Below are 18,275 nucleotides of genomic sequence, written 5' to 3'. Positions count from 1 at the left end.
ATACCTGTTTGTTTTGCTTACAGAAGTTGATTCAAGCCAGTTGAGACGCCAGTTGTGTGGAGGAAGTCAAGCCGCCATAGAAAGAATGATTCACTTTGGAAGAGAGCTACAGGCGATGAGTGAACAGCTGAGGAGAGAATGTGGCAAGAACACAGCCAATAAAAAAATGTTGAAGGTAAACTTGTTTTCCCTTGGAAAACTACAAATGTTGCCAGGGAGCTCAAATGTCGTTTTGTAAAACATTGAGCAGCATGAGAATTCTGGTAGAGAAACTGGACTTGAACCCCTGGCTTCCTGCCTGGTCGAGAGTGACAACGTGTGGCGGTCAGGCAGCCGTGCTTCCCCGGGAAGTGCTGGACCTGGAGGCAAACACGTGCACTCGGTCCCGGTTCTGCTCCCCACCAGGGCTCGGGGGGCCCCTCACCAGCTTGCCCCCCCCCCCCCCCCCCGCTCTGCCTTCTTGGCGAAGTTACTAGAAGGAACGTGGGCCGCGTGCACCTTCTGATCCTCGACGCTGTGGTTCGGGCGCCAGAGGCCGTGTCTGATATGTGGGCTTCACTGGGATGGTGGTTGCTGAAGGGCTGGGTCATCTTTCGCAGAAGAGTTAGAGTAAGTTTTCAGGTCTCCTGCTGCCTGTGCTGGGTCATGAGGTGGAGGAGATGCAGGCAGTTGAGTCTGGGAGCCGCAGTTCTGTGTATCCGTTGAAGATGGAGTTTTCACCCACCCTAAGTCAGCCTCGCCAGCAGTTGGAGAGACGAGTCAGCCCTGCCAGTAGTTGGAGAGACGGGTCAGCCTCGCCAGCAGTTGGAGAGACGAGGGGTGTTCATATTCATGGAAGTCCCACCAGCCCTGTCCAGCTGCGAAAGGTCCCACCAGCCCTGTCCAGCTGCGAAAGGTGTTTTTTGTTGTGGTTTTTTGTTGTCCTGCATTAGGTTGAGCTCAGAGTTGATTTGTTTGAAACATCTCTTCTCCTGAATGTTTTGAAAGAAGTCCAGAAGTCAAAGGGGAGATGCATGTGGCGACCTCCCCAGTGATGCTTGGGTAGCGGAGACAGGGCAAGACTCGAGACCCCTGCCGTGCCTAGGAGTTCCCACTGAGGCTCAGCGGGGGAGAATCTGACTAGCATCCATGAGGATGCGGGTTCAGTCCCTGACCGCACTCAGTGGGTTAAGGATCTGGCGTTGCCGTGAGCTGTGGTGTAGGTTGCACATGTGGCTCAGATCCCAAGTTGCTGTGGCTGTGGTATAGACTGGCAGCTGCAGCTCTGATTCCACCCCTAGCCTGGAAACTTCCATACGCCGAGGGTGCGGCTCTTTAAAAAAAAACAACAAAAGACCTCGGCCATCCCTTCTTGACCTAAACTCAGAGAGCGCCAGTGAGCAACACCTAGTAGTGATAAATATGGCATAAAAGCAGCGAGAATCAAACAGCGCCTGCACTGTATGCCAAGGACAGCACCCCTGTGGGCAGAACCGATCTGTCTAGTCTAGGATGGGTTGTGAAGCCACGTTTACATCTCCAAGTGAAAAGACATGCATAACTTGATTTTTCCAGATTGGGGAATTTTCGTTATTACACAACTTTGTAGAATCTTCTCTGATGTCAACAATGCTAAGAAACTTAATTCTCAGGCTTTGTTCTTATTTCAGTTATCCATTTGGGAAACTTCTTTGCCAGTACGGGGGTTATTTTAGGGCAGTGGTTCTCAACCATTTTAGTATCTAAGCACTTTAAAAGCTGTTAAGGATTACCAAGGGGCTTTCATTTGTATGAGTTATATTTACTGATTTTACTCTATTAGAAATCAATGCTAAAATTATTAATTCATTTTAAAATAACAGTAAACCATTAAATAGTAATTTTTCATGGAAGTGTTATTTCATCTTCCTAAAATAAACCAAAGTAATGAGAAGCATGGCATCGCTTTACCTTTTTGTAAAGCTCTTGAATGCTGGGTTTCATGAACAATAAGCTGGGTTCTCATACCTCCTTCCGCGTTCGGTCTGTAGTAATATTGCACATCGTAGCGCCCCTGGAGAACCCCACCGTGTAGGGGTGAGAGAATGAGAGTGAGAAAAGAACAAGTGCTAGCTTAGTATTACCATGAAAGTAAGTTTTGTGTGTGTGTGTGTTTTTTATTTTTTTTTAGGGCCACACCCACGGCATATGGAAGTTCCCAGGCTAGGGGTCAAATCAGAGCTACAGCTACTGGCCTACACCACAGCCACACCCAATCCTTAACCCACTGGGCGAGGCCAGGGATCAACCCTGCGACCTCACGGATGCTAGTCAGATTCGTTTCTGCTGAGTCACAATGGGAACTTGTATGAAAGTAGTTTTGACATCACGAGAGCCCCGGAAAGGGTCTTGGACCCAGTTGTCCATGGACTGTGCTTGGAGAACTGGTGTTTTAGGGAGCATTTGGGAGTATGAAGTGTTTTTAGGAACTCATAGACTTTTTCACACTAGTTCATCTGACTGTTTCCTTGTTAAAACTATGCTAATTGAGTATGATTTTTATGTAGCGTCTTTGAGAATTTAACATTTCACGCTTCTTTAATCTTTGATTCTTACTTGCAAGAAGCACAAAAAATGGCACTACACGGCCCATTCTCAGAGATATTCCTTGATTGTATATTAAGTGAAAATGCAGTTTGTCATCTAAAGGATGTGGGTGACTTTGGGTTTATACCTCTGACTTCTAAGCAGATGCCAGCTACTCGTCATGGGTGACTGAAGTGGGTTTTTTTATCTTTGATTTTTCTGAATTTGCACAAACTTCGGAATCATACATATATAGAGAGAGAAGATTTGGTTGAAGCTGAACCACTTGTGGTCTTGCTGGGCTCAGTTGTGGAGTGGTGGGTGCTCTGCAGAGCGCTGGAGGAGCCCACCTCTGCTCAGGGTGGGCCTGGGCTCCCGCTGCAGCCTTGGTTCCCTTGATCTTTTTCTGGTTTTCTTGGTCTTCCTTTCCTCCTGCTGTTGTCTTTGTTTTTGTTGCTTACCTGCCTGAGTCTGCCAGTGGTCCCCAAGAGAACCACCTGCCTTGTTGAGCAGCTGTTTCTGGAACTCGCCAGGGTGGCAGGGTGCTCCTGGAGATGGAGGAGTCAGGCTAGACAAGCTGCCCAGCCTGCAGGTGGTTCCTAATCCAGTGATCGGAGCAGAGGGGGAGTCATTTGATGCACCTGTAGAAACTGCTGCAGGTTTTAAGCCAAATGTAAGTACAGTTGAAGAATCCTACCTAAATGTCACATTTCCCTCAGATATTGTTCCCACGGAGGTAATGTTTTTTACCCTGACCCACTGAACGAGGCCAGGGATCCAACCTGCAACCTCACAGATGCTAGTTGGATTCGTTACCACTGAGCCACGATGGGAACTCCTATTGATAGTTATTCGTAAATGACTACATGATATTCCTGTATGTGCTTATGTCAGTTTATTTAAGCTTTGTTCTATTTTAGATTTTTATTTGCCTTCTTTCAAGTGCTTTTGTGAACACCTTTTTTTTTTTTAATGATTTTTATCTTTTTCCTTTATAGTTGGTTTATAGCGTTCTGTCAGTTTTCTACTGTACAGCAAGGTGACCCAGTCACACATACATATATATACATTCTTTTTTCTGACATTATCCCCCATTGTGTTCCATCATAAGTGACTAGACATAGTGCCCAGTGCTATACAGCAGGATCTCATTTCTTATCCATTTCAAAGGCAATAGTTTGCATCTATTAACCCCAAATTCCCAGTCCAACCCACTCCCTTCCCCTCCCCCTCAGCAACCATGAGTCTCTTCTCCAAGTCCATGATTTTCTTTTCTGTGGAAAGGTTCATTTGTGCCATATATTAGATTCCAGATATAAGTGATATCATATGGTATTTGTCTTTCTCTTTCTGACTTACTTCACTTAGCAGGAGAGTCTCTAGTTCCATCCATGTTGCTGCAAATGGCATTATTTTGTCCTTTTTATGGCTGAGTAGTATTCCTTTGTATATATATACACCACATCTTCTTAATCCAATCATCTGTCGATGGACATTTATGTTGTTTCCATGTCTTGGCTGTTGTGAATAGTGCTGCAGTGAACATACAGGTGCATGTGTCTTTTTCAAGGTTGTGAACAGCTTTATACATGTATGTTTCTTCTTCAAAATGATGCCCCTGGAATAAAGTCGCAAAAATAGAATTACTGAGTCAAAGGATACAGTTATTGTGGCTCTTGCTACATACTGCTGTATTGCTTTCTAGAAACCTCTACCAGTTAACCAGCAGTAATAAAGGAATGTGCCAGTAGCACTACTACCTTAAATTCTACTTTGGTGGGTTTAACAGTATGGCAGAATTACTTATTTGCATCTCTTGAGTAACAAGCACCAGTTGTTCTTACAGTAGGATTTAAAATAGTGATGTTGCTTTGCTGATTTTATTCCTCTTGTAAAGAAAGATAAGGTACTAGATATTTACTCCTGGGAACTTGATGGTGTAAACACTGTAGTGTGTTTAGGATCTAAGCCCTCGGCTCTGGCTCCAGCCATGCCTCTTCTCCCCTCTCTCAGCCTCAGCCCCGTGTAGCCCGAGCCTGCTCCTGCGGCTGCCTCTTGTGACACAGTCAGTTCTCTGTGTTAATAAGCAACACACAGCACCTCATTTCTGTGCATGTCTGCCTTCCCCACAAGGTGGTGTGAGTCCTTGAAACAGTGACCAGGGCCTGGTGACCCCTGTCTTTGCTCTCGGTGTCTGGCAGCTGTGACCAATAAATACTTGTTGAGCTGTACTGAAAATATGAGGGTAGAATTTTAGACTTCATTCCTCTTAATATTTAGATTACTGGAGTTCCCCTTGTGGCTCAGCCAGAATCTGACTAGTATCCATGAGGACTCAGGTTCAATCCCTGGCCTTGTTGAGTGGATTAAGGATCTGGCATTGCAGTGAGCTGTGGTGTAGGTTATAGGCGCGGCTCCGATTTGACCCCTAGCCTGGGAACGTCCATATGCCACAGGTGTGGCCCTAAAAAGGCAACAACAACAGCAAAAATTAGATTACTAATTGAAAGAAAGAAGCTGTATCTTGCTACGAAGAAGTACAGTAGTAGCTGTGTAACCGCTCACTGCTTCCGTGTGCTTCTGCTTCGCAGGTGGGCGTAGTAGTATCAGCCTCTGAAGGTCATGGTGAGGATTTGATGAGATGATACACATTAGCCCTCAGAACACTGCCTCACACACTATTGTATTAGTGTACAACGAACCATTGCCATCACCACCTTTTCCTATGAATTTGTTTTGAATGCTAAAAGGTGGAAGCAGAACGGTTTTGATACCAGATTTGGGACTGCGGCACTGTACCATTTTAGTAGCTTGTCAGGGATGCAGATCGGGAGGATAACTTGTGCTTAAAGTTTTATGTAGCAGTTATTCCTCGGACAGATTCTTTAGTCCTTTAAAATGTAACTGCACTATAGGGAAGGTAGCACATTAGATAGTTGTGGGATGAATTAAGTCTTGAACAAAGCTTAGTCTCGAGAAGCCATGTGGTTGATAGAGAGTTAGCTTTATAGGATATAGGATGTGAATACTTTTTCCATCAATAAATTTGGATTGAGAGGAACCAGAAGTAGAATCTAGTATCTTTGTGGGGTGCATAAAATATCTTAAATACTGTCAAGACATAGGTCTTGCAGTCAGCAGGTGTATGAAGCTTTTTTTTTCCCTTGTAGCCAGCACCTATGTGTAGCGCAAGGTATTCAAAATAGTATAATTTTTATCTTCAAAGAATGTTCACTAATTACCGGGGCAAGACGTCTAATGTGAAACACTCAGCAGCGTAGGCCCCTGGAGGAGCCGCACGTAGCCCTGTCAGGTAGCTTCAGGCCCTGGACTCAGCCAACTCCGAGGCTGACTCAGCCATGCTTCATCTAAGGGCCACAGCATAGAGGCGGATGCAGATGAGAAAGGGCAGAACCAAGGTGACCAGGACCCTTCCCCCCCCGCTGGTCACATGACCACAGGGGAGCCCAGCAGCATATCTGGAGGTGGCGTGTTCGCTAGGAACTGGTCTCGCCCGTCTCAGGGAGCAGCAGTTTGAGGGTTGCCGGAACGCCCCCATCTCGTTTGCTCAGCAGGGCCCCCATCTCGTGGGCCCGCGGAACCGGGAGGGTGCCCTGTGTCCGACTGTGTCTCTGTCATCGTGCTCCCTGGACTAGGGGTGCAGTGCCTTTTGGCCGAACAGTAATTTATAATTTATTGAAAGATTAGAGTGAACCGACATTGCTGATTTCATTTAATTCAGTTAGTCCTCCTAAGACTTTGTGAAATCACACTGCTTATAGCCCCCATTATACAAATGATTGGTCGGGGGCTTAGGAAGGTGGCTCCTGCTTGGTTGCGCCACTTAACTTGAGGTCAGTGTTTGAAGCCACTCGAGTTATGTGCTCCCCGCAGAAAGGCAGAGCCATCATCTCAACATTGTGAGTCATTTCCTCGAGGAGAGGCGGCTTGAGGACGCTTAGAACTCCTGAGTGTCCCTGAAGGAGAGCCAGTTCACTTTTATTTTTTTTACTGAGTTTGAGTAGATGATGTCCAGTGAAATGTGTTCAGTTACCATGTCTGTTTAAAAAAAATAAAGGTGCAGGTCCTCTCCTTTTGATGTCAAATGCATATTAGTGGTAACAAATTACAAAGTAAAGCATCTGAATGTTTCGTCTTTACCTTAACCACTACTAGCCCATTCCACAGGAATTAGTTTCTTCCATTTCTACTTTACTTATGTATGTGTTTAGAGATAAGGGGAAGATGATGAAAATGGCTATTTACAAGAGAAGTGAAAACGAATTAGGCTTTGCTGCCTAATCTAGTTGTAAAATTATATATATATAAGTCCACAGTCATTGGGGTAAATGGGTGTAAGTGTTCGTCTAGTGCCTTAAAGCCGTGTTCACCTGTCTCTCAACTTGTAACCATGGCGAGCACAGTCACTGAACTATTTGATATTAAAAACCAAATTGTTGTTTTCAACAGGATGCATTTAGTTTACTAGCCTATTCAGATCCTTGGAACAGCCCAGTTGGAAATCAGCTTGACCCAATTCAGAGAGAACCTGTGTGCTCAGCTCTTAACAGTGCAATATTAGGTAAGTGAAGCCAGAAAGCACAACTAAAGTCTGGAGTATTTGAGAAGGTATTTGTGCTGGCATTTATATTTTGGTAAAATCATGAGACGTTTTCTACATTTAAAAAATTACTTTTAAGCATAGGAAACTTCCTCTGGAATCTCAGTCCTAGGTTAAATGGATTAAAATGGAGAACAGAGGCTCCATTGGGGCGCATCTTGTGATGTCTGGAAAACAAGGCCGTGTGTGAAGGTGCACACAAGCGCCTCCGGCCTGGGCTACACCACCCCTGACCTGGGCACAGGGCTTGTGGGTGATTTGAGTGTCATCAGTAGTCCCCTTGGAGACAGGCGATATTTACGCTGGAGTTCAGCATCCCCACCTGCATCCCTTAGCAAATAAAGGGAATGCAGAGTGTGGCTGCCACTACTAGGAGCACCTCACTGCAGAGTGTGAGTGTGGGTTTACATACTGAACAAATGCTTTTTATACGAATTCTGTACTTGCACGTTGTGTGTATTTATAAACTCTGCAGGGTTGATTGTCTGCATAAAACCATGTTTTAATATCTGGGTCATTTTTGGAGTTCCCATCATGGCTCAGTGGTTAATGAACCCAACTAGTATCCATGAAGAGGCGGGTTTGATCCCTGGTGTCACTCAGTGGGTTAAGGATCCAGTGTTGCCGTGAGCTGTGGTGTAGGTTGCAGACGCCACATTGCTGTGGCTGTGGTGTAGGCCGGCAGCTACAGCTCCAATTTGACACCCTAGCCTGGGAAACTCCATGTGCCATGGGTGTGGCCCTAAAAAAAAAAAAAAAAACTGGGTGATTTTTTTTAAAGGTAATTTAGATGTGATTTTTCTCCTGACCTCTTAGAATGTAATTCCTCAAGAAAAATGGGGGCTACCAATTTAGAAGTCTGTTCCATGCTGTTTTGGGGGTCCTGTTAGATTGGGGGTAGTGGTGCTTTGAGCAGCATGTTTGAGACAACCTTGGACAGGTGAGAGCAGTGCTGAGTTCAGCCAGGGAGACCTGTAACGAGGGCCAGGGCCCACGTGGCCAGATGTAAGGAAGCAGTTTAAAGTGTGTGTACTGGGCCTTCACCTGCTTCTTTGCCATCATAAAATTCACCACTCATTTATTCCATTAAGGTCTAATACGGAAGTTTTGGAACAGCAGTGTGTGTGTGTGTGTGTGCATGTGCGTGCGTGCGCGGTCATTTGCTTAAATTGAGAGTTTGTATATAATTAAATACTGTGAATTTTTTTTGGTTAGTGTGTTGTATTTTGCTTATACAGAATTCATTTAGCTCTACTGGGTGAAAGTATAAGAGTACTTGTATTTAGTAGCAGTGCTGGGATTGTAGGGCAAATTATGATTTACTGTAATTGTCATTGAAATGACTACATTGTAGGTAATGATGAAGCCCTAATTGTTTTGTATCTACATAACACTCAGACTTGTAGTTTAAGAAAAGTGACCAGTTTTCTTAACGACAGTTAAAAATCTTGGGTTCTCCAATGAAATTAAAATTTTAAATAGTAAATCACTTAGGATAATTATCCAGGAGATACATATATGTATTTCTTATATATTGTGCCATGTTATATAGTTAGGCTATAAATAGTGCTTAAACTTTATAGCTCCATCTGTAAATAGTGCTTAAAGTTATATGTAATTCCTGCAAATTTCATATGCCAAAAAAATTTCAAGATACTTAGAACCAAATGTGCCTTCTTCCGCCAAAATAAACTGTAATGAAGTGCTTATTACCTCTGAGCAAGGCTATTTCCCTGGGAACCTTCAAGAGAGGTTCAGAACGTCCCTTTGAAGGGATGCTTCTATGTCATTGTTTATTTTGTTATGTTGCTGTTGTGTAAAAATTAAGTTGTTCTTGATTCTGGTTTGTTTATAAAGCCAATGCTGCTTAGGGTTGACAAAAAACGTGATCACCATCAGAACTTAGCCAAATAACATCTTGCCAAAGAACAGCTTGTACTTTTAATCATTCTAACCCACAGATCATTTTCCACCAACCAGTGTATCTTTTCTTGCATATTTTTATTCTAATATTCTTAATCTTATTTTATCTTCTCTTATACTTTTAAGTCCTCAACCTGCTTCCTATTTTTGCTTCAACCCTTCCGGAACTTTTCTTTCTCCCACCACCAGAAGACAGCCTCAGAGCCAAGGAATTAAACCATGATGCGCCTTGGTAGCCAGGCCTCACTGTTCTTGTGCTTTGCCGTCAACTGCGTCTGCAGGACCCTAGTCATTTTACTCACTGGAATCTTCATAAAATTAAAAATTAGACATCTCCACACCAGAAGTTGCCAGTTCCTGTGGGTTTGGCCACTTTTATCACTGGTTCAATTTTTCATCTCCAGGAAAGAACAAATTTTGGTGGTGATTACATTTGTACTATAGCTGACACATTTCTTGTATGTAGGACTCTGAAAATTTATTGGTGATTCTTACTTATCCTGTCAATTGTAAATTAACCTTTCCAATCTAGGGTCGCTGGACTCTGTTCTCTCATGGTCACCACCCCAGCTCAAGTAACGTTCACCAGTGCGCCTTGGAGCCGATCAGGCCGCCCCTTAGGTCCTATCCCCAGAAGGGAAAGAATTCACCAGTGAAACTTTTACTGAAAATTTTCTCTGGTTAATGCCAACTGACCTTAATCAAATAAAAGAGAAATACTAACGATGCCTTACTCCCCACTATAGACATCAGTGAAAAATTACATCTTTCCCATCCTAGTTACTGTGAAAGTAAAGCTTCTGAATGTGTAACATTTTGAAAGTCTAATTCTGCAAGAATTCTTACACTGGAACACCCTGTAACCATCTTACCTGTCAGAGGAGATGTCCCAGGCATTACTCAGCCACTTAAAAACTACCTTTGCTAGTTAGGTAGTTAGCAGCATAGGCATTGGTCATCGTTGAAGTGTCATGCAGTATGTTCCTGATTGAGAGATGGTTTTTTAAAATGTCTTGCTAATTGCTGTTTCCATTTTTCATCGTTTTTCCTCAGAAACCCACAATCTGCCAAAGCAACCTCCACTTGCCCTAGCCATGGGACAGGCCACACAGTGTCTAGGACTGATGGCTCGATCAGGAATTGGATCCTGTGCTTTTGCCACAGTGGAAGACTACCTACATTAGCTATGCATTTAAGGAGCTCACATTTATATTGTGGCATATAGTCAACATGGAAGTAGACCAGCTCTGCTGAATGGAAATTTAGATTTTTTTAATTACATACTGGGGACAGGTTTTTGTCGCTTTACATTGCTTCCTAGTTTACAGCATGATGCAAATGATTTTCTAACTTAGTGTTAGGAGAAATTATTTTCCATCTTTAACCTCTTAGTTGTCTAAGAGTTAAATATTACTGAATTTCAGACGTTCAAATTGATCATCACAAATCCTTTAAAACAATTACCTAAAAGAAACCAAAAAATCCTGCCTTCTTTGTTGTGGGGGGAGACATGGGGGAGGAAACGGAACAGGTTGTGTTTGTGTTAGCATGTGGGTGATGTAAACTTCAAATCGAGAGATACTCTGACCCCCGCTCCCATACAAGCATTCAATCAGTGTAACTTGCAAAATGCATAAACATCTGACAGTTTGAATTTATAGTGTTGATGGAAGAAATCATTTTTAATGTGTACTGTACAACTTGAACTACTCAGGAGCTGAGTGAATATGTCTGTTGCTACTTACAATCCCAACCTGTTAGTCCCAGTAGTTTTGTTTTAACATGGTCTTTTTCAACTTTGTTTCCTGTTTAACTACAGATGACTTCTGTTGTAGACTCACAAGTTTAACTGTTGTATTATAACAGTATTACATGTCAACAGTGTGGTTATGACCTTTATTTATATAAAAACCAAATATTTAGTCAATTTACCGTGTCTTAATTTAATCTTTGTACACCTTCCATTTTTAAGTGCTTAAATGAGTACTATATTGCAATAAAAATGTAGTGATATAATTAACCAGCCATTAAAAATTTACTTCTACAGATGCTAGTGTCAACTGAGTTTATATATGAGGTACCTGCATACCCATGATTAACATAAAGTTAGAACGATTTAAGATGAATGGCTGCTACTGGAAATCTGAGGTCTGCAACCTAAGACCGGCCTCGATGGATTAGGGTCAAACCTGATTCTGTGGGTGATACAGGAAAAAAAGAAGGAAATTAATCTTATTTTCATAATGATAATACGGGATTCTGACCTGTCAGTTATAAAGCACCCCAAAACTGGTTAAAAGTAAAACATAAAAAAACAAGCTGTTCAATAGAATAACCATATCCTTTGGTTTGGCAAAGGTGTTTATTGGCTGTGTTTTGTACACTGAGGCTTAAACTTTCTTTACAAAGAATGGGATTTTTAGCTGTGCTAGGATACTGCACACTTCCACACAGTCTGTGAGATTCTTGTCAACAGCAGCAACACATCCCACGGACTAAAGCATCCGAGAGCAGCAGTGGAGCTTTACCTGCTGCACGTGCTGCAGGCTGGAGGGAGGGGCAGCAGAGGTGCCCCTGTGGTGTGGGTATTACGGGTAAACAGTGATAAATGAAAGAAGTCCTTTGAAAATGCTTTTTCTTCCAGGACTCAAAAAAAAAACCCCACAAGGCATAATTATACTCCAGGAGGATGAAACATCCCCAAACAGATTTAGGATTTTTATAATGACCCTTTAAAATGATTAATTTTTTCAGAAAAGTTAAATCCTCTAAATAACTAAGTTCTATACATACAAAGTACTCATTCTTCATTTAGCTTTGATGTGTTACTTCTTAGAAGTTTTCATCTTTCTGACCATCCAACGTCTTTTAAATCTCTTGGCATTTTGCTTTTTCTGGGATCCTAGAATAGAAGGTTTTGTGCAGTTAAGATTAGTAAAGAGATAGAACTCCAAGAAATAACTTTTCTAGATAACACATGGACGTAAGCACTAAAATAGGTATATGTACATACAAACACAACACTGACCTATGTTTCAGAAGCAACTCTAAAATAGCAATAGAAGCCATTCTGAGGGAAAAATGGGTACTTCATTTACTACCGCCTTAAAAAAGAACATTATTGGATACCTAAGACTATCAGATTCAAAAGAATAAAGCTGACTCTTACCCCAAGCATGATTCAAAAACTGGGCTGCAGCCTTTTTCACTGGTAACCTCTTATTGTCAAGAGACAGGAACTTGTTTACTAGAAAAGAGAATTACTGATCATTTCTCTGTTTAATTGGTAGTAAAAAAAGGAAGACAGACAGTCCATGAAGAAATTACCAGTAGTTCTGTTGGTTCCGGGACCATATAAGCAATTTTGTATGAAGGCTTTGGCTGCTTGCTGCCTTGAGTCTCTCAAATCTTGGTCTTTTAGCCTTACAGCCAAGTAGCTTTTATTCTGGCTGGTGAACAACACAGAAGGTCAAAATGAGGCCATCTTATTTTCAAAGTAATTTTTTTAGTTGACTCAAAACAGTGGGGACAAAAGCCCAAATCCTAACTTTGTGTATGTGTAAGATAATAAGACTAAAATTACAGGGCTGTTTTACAACTACTGTTTCCATTTCAGTTGAGCAAATAAATGTGTTTTCTTTAGCATAAGCATCAAGTGTTTCCACAGAGGATCCAATCTTAAACTGCTACTTAGGAATAAACCAATGCTCTCTTCCGAAGATCCCCTCAACACCCTGCACACAAAAGAAGGCGGCTCTTCTTACCCAACAGTCTGTACTTTTCGCACTTTAGCTTTCTTGGAGTCACTTCCTTGCTCACATTCTTCATTTTTCTTTTGCAACTTAACTAAAAAATTGAGTTATATTTCTAATTAACATTTGTGTAAAATAAATCAGGAACATATACTGGAGTTCACTTGAAGTATCCATTACACACCCATTTGTATGTGTACTTTTGTGAGAAATACAGGGCACAAAGTTGGCCGGGCCCGTTCCCACCCCCGAAGGATTACATCTGACAGCATATTACATCTGACAACCAAGGCACTTCGCACTTCATGAGAAGTTATTTAAATTAGAATAGTTTCGTACCTTCTTTCAACTTTACCGGTGACTTCTTCAGACTAAGGAAGAACAACAAGAAAAACATGGGTTAAGACAGCAGTCAGCAAAGACTACTCAATGTGTTACAAAATTTCACCAGGTTTTACAAATAAGCTCCTCCCCTTTTACCACCACCTTTCTCAATTCTTTTTTTTTGTCTTTTTTTTTTTTTTTTTTTTTTTGCTATTTCTTGGGCTGCTCCCACGGCATATGGAGGTTCCCAGGCTAGGGGTTGAATCAGAGCTGCAGCCACTGGCCTACGCCAGAGCCACAGCAACACGGGATCCGAGCCGAGTCTGTAACCTACACCACAGCTCACGGCAACGCCGGATCGTTAACCCACTGAGCAAGGGCAGGGACTGAACCCGCAACCTCATGGTTCCTAGTCGGATTCGTTAACCACTGCGCCACGACAGGAACTCCGTCAACTCTGACTTAGGCTCCTTAGGAAGAAGTCACTCCCCAGTGCACTGCAACGCCGGATCGTTAACCCACTGAGCAAGGGCAGGGACTGAACCCGCAACCTCATGGTTCCTAGTCGGATTCGTTAACCACTGCGCCACGACAGGAACTCCGTCAACTCTGACTTAGGCTCCTTAGGAAGAAGTCACTCCCCAGTGCACTGCCAACAACTTCCACTCTGCAAATTGTATACGAGGATGGGGTATCTTCTCGGAATTTAAAACTAAAATATATTAGGGGGCAGGCTTCCAAAGCAGACTGTTGTGGTTAACAGCTAAAGAAAAATAATTATACAACAAAGTCTTGAAATATGAAATGGAAGGTGGCAGGCTACCTCATCTTATTTGGAGAGATCTCTAAGGACTAATACAACAATTTAGACACAAGAAACAAGGACAGAGCACTATTCAAGAAGTCTGTGGTCTCAGGAGAGAAAGGTAAACTGGCAAAAACAAGAGATGTCTATACAGAAGCACCTGCACACTGGAAAAGTTCTACCGTGGAGGAAGTGATGGGCGGAGGGAGTAAGAGAAAGGAGGGGTGATGTCTGAGCTTGGTTTTGCAAGATGAGAGGGACTTTGCCGCTGTAATGTATTCAGCACAATAACTCTGGAATTGAAAATCTGAGGAGTTCCCATTGTGGCTCAGTGGAAGTGAACCCGACTGGTACCCGTGAGGTCATGGGTTCAATCCCTGGCGCCGCTCAGTGGGTTAAGGAGCCCATCTGCCTGTGGCTGGCAGCTGTAGCTATTTGACCCCTAGCCTGGGAACTTGCATATGCTGTACCTGCGGCCTTAAAAAGCAAAAAAAGAAAAAAAACTTGAGAACCACTGTCTTGGGCACAAAATATAGGGTTAAACTTTTGAACTGAAAGCAGTAAGAGGAGACAAGGGGGAAGAGGGGGGAAAAATAGCAAATATTTGGAAGCCTAAATTTAGTATGGTTTGATGGATTCCATGGCATAGATGAGGAAGAGGAGGATAGCATTTAGCTTTGAACATCTGGTGGGTGGCAAAGCTGCCAAATGAAATGGGGAACGAGGAGGGAGGACAGGTTGGTAGCAAGTAAGGCAAGTTGGGGACAAGCTGAGTTTCAGGAGCCTAAGGATAAGTGCCTGCCACTCCACTAAACCATCAATTCCAAGACGCTTTTACTCACACCATCTATCCTGCCCCTAGTACAATGACAGTGGGTGACAATTTACCAAACTGGTAAAATGTCACTGGGGTCAGCAACTCAGAAGCTACAGGTACCACAACAAAAATTAAAAATGGTCAAAAAGACACGAAATATTTCCCTCCACCTTTCTAAGTTCAAATACCTCCTGTATAGCTTTTAAATTTAGGCTTTATAGTTTCTTCAGTTATTTGGATTCAAATAAATACCTGTACCAGTTAGCACAGACTAACAGTCAAAAAGACTATGTAAACGAGTAATGAAACAAGATCCATTACTTACTCAGTCTGTGACGCTGCAGTTAACTTGTCTAGGATAGTATCTGGAAGAAGTTTTCTTTTCTTAAAAGACATTTTAAAAGTCAGTAAAAAAGGTTCATGACAACATGTCCCGGAGTGCTTTTGAATTTACTACCATTTTAAGAAGAGCCCTCCCTAGAGACAAAGAGTGAACTGGGCTGAACACTGCTCTCCACTATCTCTAAGCTGTGGGAAGCGTGGGAACCCGCAACTCCGAACCTAGTCCACGTGCTTTGAAAGATCTGAAGACTGACAAGTGCCCACTGTCATTCTACTCTCAGGTCACTGGTACACACTGAAAGCAGTTACTATCACGTCCGCCTGCGGGCAATTCTGTAGCCAGTCTGCTAAACGCCGGAGAGCAAGCCAACCATCCTCTTTGTAAGGCCCTCGGTCTACAAAGCGCTTAATTCTCACAGTGACCCAGTTTCAGATAAACTACCTCACGGAGCGTCAGAGGTTCTCACCTCTTCTCACTCCCATCTTCAACCGATAGACAACAAATCACCCGCGCATAGCCTTGTCACCATTGTCTAAAGAAAAAATTAGCAATCAGCGACCTTCCTCCACCCCATGTCCCAGCAGCTTCGAATTCTAACCCGAGCTGGGCTGTGAAAAACGCCTCCCTCCCCTCTAACCTTTTGTTCGATGAACAGCTCCTCGCGTCGCTTCCTCTTCTCCTTCAGAAGCGTCTTATCCCTGAAAGAAACGGTGGAAAAATCAGAGCTGGCAGGAACGAGCGGGACGGGAAGGGGCGTTTCTCCCCGCCTGGCCGCGGGCTCCGAACCTGCGCACAGTCTCCCGAACTCGCCGCTCTTCTTCTCTTGCTTCCGCCTGGGCGCTGGCGAAAGTGAGCTCCTCCGGGGCCTCGTCGTCAAGCTCATCATCCTCTTCGTCTTCTTCCAGCGGCTCGGCGGCCGAGCCGCTGCTGGGCTGCCCAAGCAACAGGCCGTGCTCCGCCTCCTCCTCCGAGGCGGGCGGGCCCTCGTCCACCATCGCGGACGCCGAGGCCGGGGCGCGAGACGCGCGCGGCCGGAGCTGCACCATGACCCAAGCTGCGCCGAAATTGCTACCCTCTGACCCGGAAGCAGCCGCCTGCGGAGCGTGACGTAAAGAGCAGGCGACGGGGTTCTGCCGCCCTCTGCAGGTTCGGAGGCTTCATTGAGCTACCGGGAGGCGCAAGCGCAGGGCGGGGAAGGGCGTGGCCTAAGGAAAGCAAGGGGCGTTCCCTTCCGCCCGATCCGGAGGCTGCGAGCGGGAGCTCAGGTGGTCATTTCTTGGTCCAGAGCTGCAAGAGCGAGGGCACGTGGAGCTTGTTTCTCGGCGGTGAGGATGCTGAGAGCAGGGTTAACTGGGTCCTCCATATAACTGGAGCCACGCCGTCCGGTGACTGCAAGCCCAGTCGCCCTATCGCCACTTTTTTTTTTTAAGCTCTGGGTTTCCTTGATCGATCCAGATTTGGCTTCCTTCACTCTCCACTCCCTAAAGAAGTGCGGTTTTTAAAAGAGAGAAGTGCGCTATAGTGGCAGGACCCCATGTTCCATTGTCACCAACGAAGAAACAAGGTCGACATACTCAGACTCAAATCCTCAGCAGCAAACGTGTGCGTGGCGACCTCGGCCGCCGTCTCGCAGGAATCCTGACCACCAGCCCTGGGCCACTACCTGTCCGTGCCTCTGCTCCGCGTTCTCACTGACCCCTCTCCCTGTATGTTGACTGACTTCCCCATTAGAACGTCAGCTCGGCGAGAGCAGGGATCCCGGGTTCACTGCTGCAACCCCAGGACCTTGCACAGCGGCTGCCCATGACACGCAGACTAGGTGAACGCAACCCCAGCCTGTGTATATTTACCCCACTCGCCCACCTGCCCCAAGTATGCGAATTTCGTCTCTTAGCCTCCGTGGCCCTTCATAATCTTTGCGTTTATCTTCTCCTAACCCATGATACAATAGCAAATGATTCATCGTTCTCTGAACAAACCAAGCTGTTTCATAGGCCCCTTGCATTTGTACAGGCGGTTCCTTCTAGTGATACCACCCCACCTCCCCCCGACCCCCCTACACACACAGAATTCCTATTTAAACTTCAAAAACTCCCAGCCTGGCGGACTTCCTCTTGAAGCCTTTCAAGCATCTTAACGTCGCCCCCATTTCCGCTGCGCCCATCGCCCATCGCCCATCTCTTAACTGCGTTCTCCTCTGAATCTTGCACAAATTTCTGTTGCTGTAGTGTCCACGCTCTGTAATAGTTTAGATGACAGTTGTCCCAACCAAATCCTTGTGAGCTCCTTGAGTCAAGGTCCACGTCTCACTGATCACTGTATTTCTAACATCTCTCATATGGTTGATGTTCAGTAATGTTAAATTAAGTCGAATAATCCTGCCTCACATGAATTTTGTAGTATTTTCAATGCTCTTTTCATCTTCTCGGATTTAGAAACAATTCCTAGTTTAAAAACAAGACTAGGAGTCCCCGTCGTAGCACAGTGGTTAACGAATCCGACTAGGAACCATGAGGTTGCGGGTTCGGTCCCTGCCCTTGCTCAGTGGGTTAAGGATCCGGCGTTGCCGTGAGCTGTGGTGTAGGTTGCAGATGCGGCTCGGTTCCCGCGTTGCTGTGGCTCTGGCACAGGCTAGTGGCTACAGCTCTGATTAGACCCCCTAGCCTGGGAACCTCCATATGCCGCGGGAGCGGCCCTAGAAAAGACAAAAAAAAAAAAGACAAAAAACAAGACTAAAAAGTGAACAAAAAATGACAAAACAGAAACAAAAAAAGCCACTGGTGCCAAGGCCTAGGAGGAAGGGAATTGAAAAGAAGAATTCTAAAATATTTACGCCTTGGAGTTCCCGTTGTAGAGCAGTGGTTAACGAATCCGACTAGGAACCATGAGGTTGTGGGTTCGGTCCCTGCCCTTGCTCAGTGGGTTGACGATCCAGCGTTGCCGTGAGCTGTGGTGTAGGTTGCAGACTCGGCTCGGATCCCGCGTTGCTGTGGCTCTGGCATAGGCCGGTGGCTACAGCTCCGATTCGACCCCTAGCCTGGGAACCTCCACATGCCGCGGGAGCGGCTCAAGAAATAGCAAAAAGACAAAAAAAAAATAAATAAAATACGCCTTGGTCAGATAGAAACGACAAATGAAAAATATAA

At 44.4% G+C, this 18,275-nt stretch overlaps 2 protein-coding genes across 2 annotated transcripts in view; one reads left to right on the top strand and one right to left on the bottom strand.

Annotated features, from left to right (window-relative positions):
* RANBP9 (RAN binding protein 9) overlaps positions 1-11,015 on the top strand; it is an 81,395-nt gene extending 70,380 nt beyond the window's left edge. The window contains exons 12-14 of the mRNA XM_047796390.1: positions 24-175; positions 7,015-7,126; positions 10,142-11,015. Of these exons, the coding sequence (XP_047652346.1) occupies positions 24-175; positions 7,015-7,126; positions 10,142-10,272 (395 nt within the window). The 3' untranslated portion in view covers positions 10,273-11,015. The remainder of the gene's footprint in view (positions 1-23; positions 176-7,014; positions 7,127-10,141) is intronic.
* A 416-nt stretch (positions 11,016-11,431) lies between these two features.
* On the bottom strand, positions 11,432-16,207 carry NOL7 (nucleolar protein 7). Its single transcript, XM_047796391.1, has 8 exons — positions 15,916-16,207; positions 15,767-15,827; positions 15,112-15,170; positions 13,180-13,211; positions 12,853-12,934; positions 12,416-12,537; positions 12,258-12,335; positions 11,432-11,990 (listed from the first exon to the last, which is right to left on the bottom strand). The coding sequence occupies exons 1-8, from the start codon at positions 16,173-16,175 to the stop codon at positions 11,914-11,916; spliced, it is 771 nt and encodes a 256-aa protein (XP_047652347.1). The 5' UTR covers positions 16,176-16,207; the 3' UTR covers positions 11,432-11,913.
* Positions 16,208-18,275: the final 2,068 nt, after the last annotated feature.

Source organism: Phacochoerus africanus, chromosome 9 (assembly GCF_016906955.1).
Source record: "Phacochoerus africanus isolate WHEZ1 chromosome 9, ROS_Pafr_v1, whole genome shotgun sequence".
Lineage (NCBI taxonomy): Eukaryota > Metazoa > Chordata > Mammalia > Artiodactyla > Suidae > Phacochoerus > Phacochoerus africanus.
This window is presented reverse-complemented; position numbering and strand designations above follow the sequence as displayed.